Source organism: Pseudopipra pipra, chromosome 5, assembly GCF_036250125.1.
Source record: "Pseudopipra pipra isolate bDixPip1 chromosome 5, bDixPip1.hap1, whole genome shotgun sequence".
NCBI classification, from domain to species: domain Eukaryota; kingdom Metazoa; phylum Chordata; class Aves; order Passeriformes; family Pipridae; genus Pseudopipra; species Pseudopipra pipra.
In genome coordinates this window covers 8735860-8749978 of record NC_087553.1, presented here as the reverse complement: position 1 = coordinate 8749978, position 14119 = coordinate 8735860, and the positions used below count along the sequence as shown (strand labels likewise).

At 39.6% G+C, this 14119-nt stretch overlaps 1 protein-coding gene across 3 annotated transcripts in view; it reads right to left on the bottom strand.

Annotated features, from left to right (window-relative positions):
- Positions 1-14119, bottom strand: part of PTPRO (protein tyrosine phosphatase receptor type O) — a 154465-nt gene that overhangs the window by 54087 nt on the left and 86259 nt on the right. For all 3 annotated transcript variants that reach the window (XM_064654359.1, XM_064654360.1, XM_064654361.1), the window contains exons 2-4: positions 13059-13332; positions 2889-3047; positions 759-911 (exon numbers count right to left, since the gene is read on the bottom strand). In XM_064654359.1, coding sequence (XP_064510429.1) covers positions 759-911; positions 2889-3047; positions 13059-13332 — 586 coding nt within the window. The remainder of the gene's footprint in view (positions 1-758; positions 912-2888; positions 3048-13058; positions 13333-14119) is intronic.

Below are 14119 nucleotides of genomic sequence, written 5' to 3'. Positions count from 1 at the left end.
CAATATCTGGATAACTATATTTGGGATCTTCAGGACAGAACTCAGCTGGCATCAGTTGGCTTTGTTCTGTTCAAGGCAATGGACAAACACCAGTGTATTCATCAGTGGATTTGGCCTTTTGATTTTAACACTGGTTCATTTCACTTTGGACCCTGAAAACTGTCTGTGGTCCAATAGATTACCAGAAGAGTTTTGGGCATTGTCCCAGGACCAAATTAAATTAGTTCTGGACCCTGAACAAATGCAATTTTCAGCCTTCGCAATATTGGTATCTTGGAAATTAAAAGTTCATGCTTCAGGGCACAAACTGGCCACCAAGTGGGGCAACTATAATATTCTTCTCTGTGATAGAAAACTGCACAATGAGGAAGGCCTTCTCTAACAGTTTAGCTATGATTCACTGCACAAGGAGACAGGCCAATAGAGATAGATCAATAGTATGCTCAGTGCAGCTATTCCCTTGACTTAAAAATTAATTCCTGGCACAAGGCCTAGGATATCTCATGTGAAGCAGAATTTATTTTCTAAAAAGCAAGTTTTATAACAGAAACGCTCACACAAATTTCCCTTTGCACTGTTTGTACACATAACCCTATGGAACAGCCACAACATTCTCCTCCCAGGCTCCTGGCCTGGAGCAGCTCCCAGGACTGCTCCTGCACAGACCCTCCTCTCTGTGGGGTCAATCCCCTACCCACAAAAGAAAAAAAAGCTGCTATAAAGAGTTGAAAGAAATGGTATGGAATAATTTTCTTCACCTGTTCTGTGCTGTTTGGGTTCGTGCTGGACCCCACTGTATTCCACCAGTGTGCTCTTGTTGAAGGTTGCTTCTGATACCAACTGGAACGTGATGTTACTGTAGCATATACCTGGCAGCCAGTGATTGAAAACTGTTTTACCTTTAAAGAAATCTGCAAAAGGTTTAAAGAGAAAAGAAGAAAGGAAAATAGAGGATAATGCATCAAATGTTCACTTTCTGATAATGCAACTGCACATGCTGACCTGGCAGTGTTTCAGATGTTTAAACATTGCTCAGCCTGCTCTGAGACATGAAATTGTAACAATTCAGTTTGCCAAAAATTTTCCTGGCTGTCAAAGCCCCTTTGCTACCAAAAAAAAAAAAAAAAAAAGACAAAAAAGCCCAGCACAAGAAACATGAACTACTTTTCACAGGCAGGGGAACTGAATCTGGCAACCTGTTCCACATGACACTGAATATCTCAAAGAGCATCTGACAGTTCCTGCAGACCTTTAACTGCTGCACGCAAAAGCCTCTTTGGTCTTTTGCTGACTGAGGCACAAGGCTCAGGGTAGATGTTCAAAGGAGCATCCACATGCAACTGAGCACAGGCTGCAGGACTGAGGGCTCTGCTCACATCCACTGTCAGTGCACGTGTGGCCTGAAGAAAAATTGCTTAGGGCTATTTGGCTTTGGGAAGGAGTGTGCAAGCTGATTAGTGAATCTCTTAATTTAGGCTGACTTTTTTGTTTGTCAGCAGCTTTAGCATTATAGCCCCTGGAACCATCTATTAGCTGTAGAAGATAAAAATTACTGCTGGTATCCCTTTTGTTCTCTGGAAAGAGGTCACCTATATTTTCTGCTGTGGTCCAGATTTGCCCTTCCTAACTTTCGACACTTCACAGCATTGAAAATGTGACTTCTAGACCCAGTTTGTATCGAAGCAAAGAGACGCCAAAATTTTCTGACCTCTGTCTGGAGGTGCTTTTATCTCCCTCTGCTGATTTTAAAGGGAGTTTACAGCGACAAGTCTTCTGTTCTGGGAGCCTTAATTCAGTGCCTAAAATTCAATTCAGCACATACTGGATTCCTCAAAGGCATTTTACTGCCACTATGCAATGTTAAACCTTTGGGGTTTTAGGGCCCACAGAGTATGTGGGTCTTTCTTGCCCCTCAGGGTGCTTCCCACAGGACAGTCACATTTACATCTCTCAGACAGATGCTGTGATGAAGCTATACAGGCAAAAGGGAGTTCAGTTATAAAAAATGAAAAAAGAAAGCAGAATTTGCTCTTGTTAGATCATTTAGGTAGTTAGATTGGTTGTTAAAATTGTTTAGGCTGACTGTCTAGACTGTTAAATTGATTGCCTTTGATTAGATTATTTTAAGAAGATTGAAATTTATATTAGCCAGCATGGTTTATTAGCTTAGGGACAATACTGAATGCTACAGTAATATACAGCATAGTACTATTAGCACTGTGTCATTGTATGATGATACAGAACAACTAGTTTTAGATCCTGTGCCAAGAATCAGGCATATTGAATGGGTTTCCCTGCTCTGTGGCATCCCAAAGCTTTCCTATCAGCTGTTTACCAGACAGGAAACCTTGGCCAGAGGGAAGAGACTGGGATCTTTTTTAATGCTTTCAACTGACACAAAAATCCAGGGATTTCAATGAACATATCTAGAAAGCAAAAATGTATCTGTCTCCTTCCTAATGAGATTTGGGTTTCTTTCATTTTTCCTTTTCTTTTGAATTGCAGGGAAGATAAAAAGAAATGGTGGAAATTACTTTTTGGATTTTAGTGTACATGTTAATTTGGAAGCACTAGAAATTGAGGATGCCTCTCCAGGTTGATTTCAGACTGATTAAAAAAATCCAGACCACCAAGTCTTCCTCTAAAATCCAAAAGAAAGGAAATATCACTAGAACTAGGACAATAACAAGTTTAAGAATCCCAAGTGAAAATACCAGCTCAAATCAAAGACCCACCCCTTACTTCATTATACAAAAACTATTATATAAAACATTACCAGAAATATAAATCATTATAAACAATACATGTCAACACCACATCCAAGACCACTGTTTAAAGTGTTTCCAGCAGAGTTAGCATTCAGTTTTAGTGGAATAGTTTTCTCCTACCTTTGTACAGCATTGTTCTGTAGTCTTTTCCTTCCCAATAGCTTATATTTACCCTGGTAAAAACATTGTACTTCTCTGGGTACTGAATTTCAAACAATACTCCTGTTTCTGGAGATGGTTTGTAATCATAGATAGAAACATTGCTCACAGGAAGGGGTTCTAAAGGATATACAAACAAAAGGAAAAGAAAGGAGGAAAGGAACAGATTAATAGACAAACTGAGTTCATCACACACATACACCATTAATGAAATAAATGGGTTTGCTAGGTATGGCACAGCCCTCTTAAAGCTACCTCAGGGCTTCACAGAGGTCCAGGGAAAAGCTACTCGGGATGTTGTCAAAGCCAATATTTCTGTGTCCACCTTCCCCCCAAAGTAATTTATGTTCTTGACACTTAAGTTTTAAGAGAAAAAATGCTGTATTTCCCATAAAAAATAAGGTTGACATATAGCATTTATTATTTAGAGCACTCACAGTCATCACCTCAGAAAGATTTTCATCTTTAATACTTGCCAATCATGTAAAAGTGCTGAGAGAAAAACAACAAAACACTTGAAATTGCTTGTGACTTTGGCATAAATGTAAGCTTTTAAGATTAACTGAGAAACTTATCAGTGTAATGGCCAAAGGAAGCTGCATGAAGGAAGATTTTCTATTTTATCTACACATTCCTTTATTTCATGGGTAGTTACACAGTCTCCATTCTTACTGTGTGAGAGGGCCACAATCTTCAACATATTTATCCACATCAAACTTCTATAAAATATAGCAGAACCATGACCATTATTTAATAGATGAAGAACTGAGGTGCAGAGAAGTAAAATGATTTACCGGAGGACACAGGGAAAGCCTGTGCACAGAAAGGAGGTAAGTGAGGCACTGACAATTTAGAGCTTTGAACTCTGAGCCAGGTAGGCTACAAAAAGTAAGTAAAACATCCCTGTGTCCTGTGATGTGGAATCTAGACCAGTGTAGCTCCACGAGCTAAGGAAAACCATGTCAATTCACTGCAGCTGGGAGTTTGGACTGTTGCTAAAAATAAGAGAGTCACAGTTTTATTCATCCTTCTTTAGCCACCAAAAGAAAAAAACCAAAACCAAACCAAACCAAACCAAAAAACAAAACAAAACAAAACCACAAAACCCCTCCCACCAACCTTTTTTGCTTGATGGTCTCCTCAGCAAGAAAAAAATGACAGCAACCCAACTGGTTAAGAGGGACAAGGAGATATCCAAAACAAGGTTATACCGTTGGTTGAAATTTGTCATACTAACATATTTTAATAGAGATATTTAATGTAATTATGCCTACATTCTTACAAATATTAGCATGTTGATTTAGTTCTTGCACACTGTAGCAAGTGTGCCTGCAAAACTCAGGCTATTGATTAGCATGGCCTTGGAGGACCCATCTGAGTTCAAAGTTCTGCCCTGGAGAAAAACTACTAAAATATTTTTCCCCAAAGAGCATACAGTCATGATGGGTAAGAGAAAGAGCAGATGAAAGGGAAGACCAGTATCAGTATCAAAAGGGGAATTACCCCACAGAGGGTGGAATAGGTTAATCAAAGATAGAAAAGTAAGACTGTAATGTGAGAGAAAACTAAATCCCAATGACCAGCACAGTGTTTTCACTGCAGCATTAAGTTTCCAGTGTGATGAGAAGCAGAGAAGAAAAACAACTGGGAATGAAACCACAGATGCAAACAGAATCTCTCACCAAGTCTTAAGAAGTAAGTTGTGTTGTCACATTTAACTTTGTCAGAGCATGGGAATGAAATGGTGTGGGACTTTTAAACTGTTTCTCATGGCCAAGACACTTCATTAGCTTCATCCAGTATATATCAGTATATTTGTACATCAACCACTCACAAACAGAAAATCCCAATCTCACAGACACTAACAGGCACTTCAGTGATGGGATCTATGAAAATCCTACTGACATTTCACAAGAGCCTAGAAATAAATAAGAGTAAAGCAGATCACAGGAAACAAAGCCTCCTCTTTCTGCCAAGACTCTTCCCATCGCTTATTCCAAAATAAATAGTGAGTCTGACTATCCACACGACCAGAGGGTTCATATCACAGCTCACACAGCACATGACAGTAGTTTAAATGTCAGTAACCATCTCTAAACAGCACAACTCTTACATGCAGTCGTCTTTCATGTTAGTGGGTGTGCCCTGGGCTTTCTTCTGCTGTCTCACTCACATCTGAGGTCTTGTTTCCGAAAGAATTACTGAAACTCTCTTATGTCAGTGATTAAATTACCCCATTTATTCCTTCCTACAACAAATCAAATAAAGGATGGAAGCTATATTCATTTTTAATCCAAATGATTTTTCCTCCTGATGCTTTGATTTAATTAACCAATAATTGAATTAAGTGGTAATCACCACAGACTCTCTTTCGTGTTGTTATCTTCCACTCACTATCCTCTCCTTGCTCATGGCTGATGTTAGCAGAGTAGCATGAGTAATATAATGCAATTTAAAGATTCTTCCATTATCTTACTTCCTTTGGCACCAAATCTTCACATCAAAAGCTATTTGCACACTGTGAAATTAAAAGAACACTCAGCAGATAACCATCGTGTTCTGTTTTTCACTTACTAACTGCTCCTAGGGTTATTAAAATTAAAGGATATGTGAAATGTCACTCTTCACTATCTATATTTATAATTAAACAGTCTGGTCTTTTTAATTTTACATTTTCCAGTATTTAGGATCCAGCTTGTTACAGATTTCAGTAGTTCCCAAGAAATAACCTAAATAAGGTGCAATTATAGAATCAGATAAATACAATACTTGGGGCTTTATAAACACTCTGTACTACATTGAAGTCATATTACAGAAGGGACCTAGACCATTTCAGTGTCCCTCTAATAGCTTGTTTAAGGTACTTCTTCAGATACAATCTCTTTATTTTTAGACTTGCAGATTATATTTTTACACACACAGATAAGCTTGCAGGATCAAGACCTAAATTTGCCTTTTTTTTCTTAGTGTCTCAGAATCTGCTGCTCCTGTAGCAACTGCTTTCCCATTTCATCTGTTTATTGGAAATTCAGCTTCTCTGTTTCTCCAGGACCTTACAGCATTTTGCATTTAGTATATAACTTGCATTACACAAGAAGCATAATAAATGCACCTAACATCTTCCTCAAATGCCTTGGAAAATTCTGGATGCTAAATCCTCCATTAATGCATTCAATTTGTGCCAGAAACATCAATATTTGCAATTTGGGGAAGGGGAGGAGTGGCTGGGGGTTACATTAAAAATAAGCACTGTATTTCAATCCTAATAAATTAGTTTGTAATATTTGTAGATTGTGTCACTCTACAGATTGAATTAATGATTTATTATTGTTGTAGCTTAGATGCAAGCACTACATATGGGTGGCTGAAATGGGACTGAGATCAACTCTCTTGCTTCTCACACTCACACCCAGATTAATCACTATTTATCTCCATATTGTGACTTTTATAAAAAAGATGCCCCATTAATGGAGTGACCTAACTCCCACAGGAGTCCCCCTTATTCACATGAAGAAGTTGTGATTTATATAATTTTCTCCCCGGGATGACACTATTTATGTATCTATATGACCAGTGGGAATAAGTCACAGCCAGGGTAAAGCTTCCATTACGCTGTAAACTTTAGGATTGTTTTACCTCTTGCTGAAAGAAACCTCCTTTGAGGTTAAAAAGCTGGTTTTTTAATACTTTGGGAACATAATGTTCAAGTTATGATAGGTAGAAGAGATACCATGTGCTATTGCTTATGGAAGGGAACATAAGTGAAAATCTGAACATTGATGGTATATAGTGTAATTTCTACATGGTCACATAGGATGATAAATAAAAAGGTGATATAAAACTAAAAAATAATATTATCACAAGAGCAAAGGCATATCTATTTTTCTTGAACAGATTGAGGCCAGTCATTTAGATCATCCTTACAATGGAAATTACAGCAGGAAATCATATGGTTGCAGTTCTTTCTGTTTCTTTGATTGTGATAGAGAGGTTTTTTAACCTTAAAAAGAGGATAACATGATTTATTTCCTAGAGAATCCTGAGTATTAATGGACCTAGATGCTATTCTGAGTTACGTTTCAAAATTAGGGTTGCCACAGATAACCAGCCGTTTTAAAGATGTTTCATGTCATCCTTTGAGGAAGAAAAAGCAACCAACCTCTGAAGCTCCTAGTTCAACAACTTTGATCCATTAACAAGCCAGAGGAAAGGATTCAACCTGCTGAATCACTTCCTGCAGCATCTGGCACAAGGACAACTGAGCATTAACTAAGTCTAATGCCAATTACTTGCTGAGAGCTGGAGATCAGAGTTGCAGGCAGCAGGCCTGTTGGTCTCTTGAGGAGAATATTTTTTGTAGAAGACACTGAGGCAGAACTCTCCCTAAAGGGAATATATTTTACAGTGATGTATGTAGGGAATCATCAGCTTTTGAAACAATGAGACATTTACCACTCAAACCTCCGAATCATCAGCTAAAATAAAAGTCAGGCAGAGCTGCTCTTAATTACCATCAGAGATCCTCAGATCTTGATTTCTCCAATTCCCAGCAGAGATACATTTTTCCTACAGCACACCATAGCTTTTCAATTGACTGCTTCCCCCATTCCTTCAAATCTACAAACTCTTCTGTCTTCACAACAAAAAGAAAAGTTGACTGTGAATTTGAAAAAAAAAATTGAGGCTATATGAGTATGAGTCACCCTGGGAAGAATAAAACAGGGCTCCATAAAAAATAGAGGATGAGTGAGAATTTCAGTCACTTATTTCCCAGACATGTTCTTTATTTCTCTCATAAACTACTTTGAAATCAATCAGCAATAATGTGGAACTTTCCTTTTGGAACACATTAAATGAATAAAAATTTTGGAGTTACTTCACTCTCCTTGAAAAGCCAAAGGTCCAAGAGAATAGGAAAGCAGGTTTGAAACAGTCGTGTTAGATACTAGAACTACTTCTAACACTGTCCAGACTGAAGACTGGAAAGAAAGTCACTTTGATAGGCACAATACAATTGCACTCATAGGAATCTGGACAGGACAGTTGTGATTCACATGACTATTCTCGTGAAAATCATCACAGGAACCTTTAAAAGGTAGTCAGGGTTTCAGGTTCTCTCCTGTAGGTAGGTGACAACAGTCAGTCTTCCCCTGTTGACCATTGCAGTCACTCCATCACAGAAGACCAGGCACAATTTGCCTTTAGTGAAGCCATGATGGCTGTCTTGGATCATGTCCTTGTGTGCATGTCATATATTCATGTAGGTATGCTAACATTTGAGGTTCCCATGCTAATTTGGGCCTTTTCTAAATTTATGTTCTGCTTGTCTCTTCAGGGCTTTCTCATGTTAATCAAAAGACCACAAACTATAGGGTTTCCTTGTTTAGGTCTTGTAGTCCAGATTGTTGTAATGCAAAGGATAAGATATTTGTTGCAATATGTCTTATCAGAGCCTGTCATAGGTTTACTTGTTCTAAAAACCAAGTGGGGAATTTTTCTTTCCCCTGCATCACTGTGAAAGAAAGATGTTGAATGAGGGAGGGGGAGGGTGGTTTGGCTAGGGTGATTGACACACACAAAAGAACTAGCCAGCAGACTCACATTCCAAGCTGATGGTCCTCAAAAGACCTGGGGAGGACTGAGATGGTGAGGGCTTTTTTGTTCTCCCCTCCGGAAACTGCAGGCACTTCGCTTTTTCCCTGACTCAGGGAGGGTGTTTGTGTGAAGGGGTTCCAAAGTTCATTTTGGTTTCAGCCAGGTCATCTGGCTGCTTCCGGCCCCAGTTTGCTTTCATTTTCCTGCGCCCTGTTCTGCCCCCAGCCTGGACTTGCTCAGATTTCATGGGAGAGGCTTGGCCCTTCTGTGAAGGAACCTTTGGGGGAGGGGACCGCCCCTTCCCTCCGCAGCTCCCATGCTGGCAGTGGCTTGTGCCCGTCTACGAAGGGGGGGAAATCCCGGCCAGAGCCAACTGCCAACAGTGTGAGTCTGTGGGAAAAGCCCTTCTTTTCCCCTTTCCACCAGAGCCCAACAGTGCCTCCTGCTGACCGCGGTTAGAATTGCGCCAAAAGGCGGAAAGTACTGAACTGTTTTCTTCGTAGGGAACTTTGGGTGCAAGATTACTGTTTAGTTGTTTTTGCGTTCTCTTTCTGTTCTGCCAGTACACATATATCCTTTGATAAAGGGCTGTTATCTTTTTCTTTCTCCATACTTCCTCAGTTGGAGCCCCTTAAGTTCGGATTTACAATCGCTTAGAGAGAGGAGCTTGGTCTTCCTCATAACTCATCCTCCTTAGCAAAACACTTCAGTCTCATTAAACTGAGACAGAGCCCAAGGGTTTTGTCAGCTTGAGCACAGCCCACATCCTTGCATTGCTTCCTGACCTGTGACATAAGAAGGATGATATGAACGGAGAGCGTGCCTTCAGCTCTTAGATAGGAAACCAGTAACATGGAATTTGAGCACAAAATAGCACTTTTTCTTCTGATTCTGTAGCGAAGCTGTACTCAGCAAATTGGACTCAGTACTACCTACCTACAGAATTCTGTAAGGCCTTTGGCATGGTCTCACATGACATCCTTATCTCTAAACTGAAGAGATATGGATTTGAATGGTGGACTATTTGGTGGATAAGCAATTGGCTGGATAGACACTTCCAGAAAGCTGGAGGCCAGTGATGAGTGCTGTCCCTCAGGGCTCTGCCTTGGGACTGGAGCTCTTTAAGACCTTTATCAATGACATAAGACAGTGAGATTGAGTCCACCATCAGCAAGCCTGCAGCGACACAACAGAATGAAGGGATGCCCTCCAGACAGATCTGGACACGCTCTAGAAGTGGGCCCATAAGAACTTTATGAAGTTCAACAAGTCCAAGTGCAAGATGCTTCACTTCAGTTGAGGCAATCCTAAACATGGCAACCTGGCTTGGATCAGAAATAGTGTTTCCAGCAGGACTAGGGCAGTGATCATGCTCCTGTACTCAGCACTGTTGAAGAGACATGGGCTAGCGGGGCAGTATTAGGTTAATGGTTGAACTCATTGATCTTAGAGGTCTTTTCCAATCTAAATGATACTATAATTCTATGTTATATGTATATTTATATAATGTTATTTTATATTTTTGTATGTCCATATTTATGCACACATATATGTATTTATAGTTACACGTATATATCTATATATGCACAGACATAATGTATAAATATATATTTTGTTAGCTTTTAAAAGCTTTTCTAGCCAGAAACCTTTAAGGGGTAATACAAGTCTTCTCTTACTCAAATGGAGTCTTCTCTTCAAAAGCTTCAACCTGTGAAGAGACATAGTCATTTCTTGCCAATTTGCTTAGATGTAGCATACTGCTGAGAGATGTGAATAGGAGAAAGGAAATGTCATCAAGATATACCATCAGAAAGCAGAGGTCTTTCATGACTCTCACCGAATTTCTAAGTAGCCAGTGTCTTTGAAGGACCTTGGTCTCGTTTTGACCTGCTCAATTTGAATACACACTGCTCAGATCTGCAGCATATGGCCAAGTTGAAAGACTGCATTTCCCTGCACAGTTTCCTTTGCAGACATCAGAACATCCCAGAAAACTGTTGTGAAAATCGAAGTACAGCCTTGGGAATAACCACATTGGCATCACTGGCTATCCTGCTTGATTTATTCTGTACCAGTGTAATGAATGGGGCCAATCTGCCACTGGTAAAGCTCTCCTGATATCAATGAACTTAGAACAGGAATTAATTTAGTCATAGAAGTTAGCTGCAATGTGCCATTATTTCATGAGTAAGATATAGATGGAATAAATTAGATAGTTCTATGTCTTTGCATGGTTAAAATAAAACAAGAATGCTAAACAGGCTGAGAGAGCATAAGGCATGAAATAAAATATGAAACTATCCTAATTACTGTCTGCCAAAAAACATCAAGTTAATTAGTAGTCATAAAATTATGTAAAACAGGCAGTGGACAATAACAATAAGAGGAAAATAAAACCCCAAACCAACTATCACCTCATGAATTTTTGTAGGAGAAGCCAGTGGTCGCTATAGGAGTTTTAAGATCTCTTCTCAAAAGCTGAAAGGTACTGAAATGCCTTAAAAAATCCCACCCTGCCACACTGTCTTTTCATTCCAAATTTACTTTCATTGCTGTAGCCTTGTGCTCCAAAAGATGAACTGTCTTAGTAGCAGAGGCTGCTACATGAGAGCCAGCACTCATCACTCTGCCCGACAGAAAATATTACGCAGGAGATTGAACCCTTTCCAAGTAAAAAGTAAATTCCCACAATTTACTTTTAATGCTCAGTAAAGCATCCTTCAATGCTGCCTGCAGGAATGTGGTTTCTTTTCCGTGAATCTGGTTGTCTTTCTGTTGAGACAAAACCAGAGAAACCCGTTGTTCCCTTTTTGTTACATGGATTCCCCAAGCAGGGCTGGCTGACTGCCAAAATCATTGGTCCTTCAAAGGTGTGGGTGAGCAGCAGAGGCCACAGCAGGAAACCCCACGATGCTGCCAGCACACACCCACATAAGACAGGTGGTGAAAAGGGGTGGGCTTCTTTCCGTCAGGAAGGACACCATCAAGATATGGAGGAGGGAGAGAGACAAGGGATATGCCCCTTGGAGCCATCAGCCTCACGCTTCTTCAGGAACACCTTGAGGAAATCCCCTCAACCAGAAATGGGAAGGCTGGGGTTGGCTTTGGTCGGCTTCCTTCTTCCCTCAGAGATTCCACAGAAGTGTGTATACCATCTGTCATCTTGGATCACACTTTCCCTGCTACCAGAGACCTTTCTGGGCTCTGGAAATGAAAGAGCAGAGCCCTGTTGCACAGCTGCAAATGCAGCATTCAACACCCGCTAAAAATGCATACTGAGGCTCTTTTTTTTCAGTTGCATGTGACACTGGATGCTACCATCATATTCTTTGAAGAAAACAAATGTAAAGTAGGAAATTGGATTAGAATTATTATTTTGTATGCAAGGTTATAGCAGTCAAAGAAGAGGACATTCAGGCTGCCTACAAACCCTGAAGTTGTTCACCATGCACAGATGTTCTTGCACATATGCCTTTAGACTTTCATTACCCAACAACATGATATTTTTCCCATGGTACTCTTCATGGTTGCCCTCTACACTGCACAACTTTAGCACACAAAGAAAGGCTGAAGAATATATAGGTGATGTAAAATCTCGTTAGTCCTAAATTTCAGGCACACTCAATAACATATGAGTCTACTTTAATAGGTTTTGAATGCTATTACAGCAGATGATGTTTCCTCATTGAAAAAACAACAGAGGTACAAAAAATCATAATCATTCCTCAGCTATAAACCAACTAAAACCACCCATAGATTCCCAGGTGCCATTTAGCAACAGCAACAACAACAAAAATCTGGAAATTGGTCTTGCTCCATCCAAATAAATTTTTGTCATTTTCCAGATGAAGAAATCATTTTATATTCTACAACTTGTTTTCACATTGGCAATGGAAACAGTTCTGGAGCAATCTTGGAGCCAGAAACACAGCTGGAATCACACAGAAATCTGTGCTGCTTTGCATGATGACAGAGCAAACAAAATCCCACATCTCCCCCATGAACAATGTACCTGGAGGCAGTAAAAGACAAACTACTACTATTACATTTTGGTGACTTTTAGTACTGCTTCAACATATTAGCAATCAAAGAACATTGTTATAGCATTTAAGACCGAGTAAACTTCACCATGTAACAGGAGTGCTTTACATTGAAATGTCAGTCAACACTTTTCATGCCTTGTACTAGATTTTTAGATCTCCTGGTTCGAAGGATTTAGGATGAAAATCTGAAAAGGAGGTTCATCCATCACACTATTTCAGCACGTTACATCTCAGTGTTCAGGAATGGTCAGCCAGGGGAAATCTACAGGCATTCCTTTCTTCTTGCCCAGACCTTGTGAATTTTCACTCAAACCTTCTCAAGATATGTTCCCTACTATTCTTACACAGGGATGCATCCTACACACAAGCAGGACCTACTGAAAAAAACCCACAAACACACCCAACCTTCTCCATAAGAAGAACTTGTGGGGAACAACCCCCTTCCCCCAAAAAGACAAGAAACAGAAGAAAAAAAGAGTAAAGTGTTACTTACTGGTTAACACAGTGATTGATCTTGCTGACTTGGAAACCATATTTGAGTTCACTACCAAGAGAGTTACTATGTAATACAGGCCATGGTATTTGGCATTAAAAACAACAGGGGCAGGTAAAGTGCTATTGAATTCTTCGAACTGGAAAAAGTAGTTCTTGGATTCTCCAGCTATCTTCACAACATATACAGAGGACGAGCTCACCACATCAGATGCTTCCAGGGAGACAATGATACAATTGTCTTCTCGGACAGTAACTTGGAAAGGTTCTGCATTCTGCAAGACAAGAATAAAGAGTCTGCTGAAGTAAAATAAATTATTTTGCTTTCACGCATTTCCCATAAGATCCTCATATTATATTTGCAATAAAGTTACATTTTGTATTCCCTGAGAGAGTTTACATAAAATCCTAGAAATTATTTCAGACTACAATTCACAGTCAGCCACATAGTTCACAGGCACTCGATTATCAGGCCAGTCTCCCTGCAGCACAGGCTGGATTCTGCCACGTGCTTTCTGATGCTCTGGATACTTCATTCCTTACATCCTGAGGAACAAAGCCCCTGTCATTCTTTCCTGACAGAAGGTGAAGTGGAGCAGAAGAAGGATGAGCTTGAAAAGAGTGTCAGGGCAAGAGGATTTCCAATAAAGTCTCAAAGTCATTTAAATCCTGAAAAACATATTATTAAACCAAGACTCCTTTATCTTGCAGAAATGGGATCATATATTCCTCAATGCAATATATTCTGAAAGCCTACAACTGCAGAATAATTCTTGGTACTGACTAAGCTTTTCCAATTATGCCCATTCCAGCAAGTACCAGATGATAAGCAGCTCTCAGCACTATGTCCATAGTTTTGGCTGACATTTTTCACTTCCTAAGCAACAGCATTTCATTTTCAATATTTCTTTTATTAGTAGTAGAGAGAAAGGAGCAATTTAACCTTGTTTCCATGTATCATGAGCATGTTAAGTCATTGACAGCTAAAAACCCTTCCCTTTTTTATTAATTTCAAACCAGCTATCAGGAGAAGTACTTGTTTCAAAACAGATTCATGGTAAC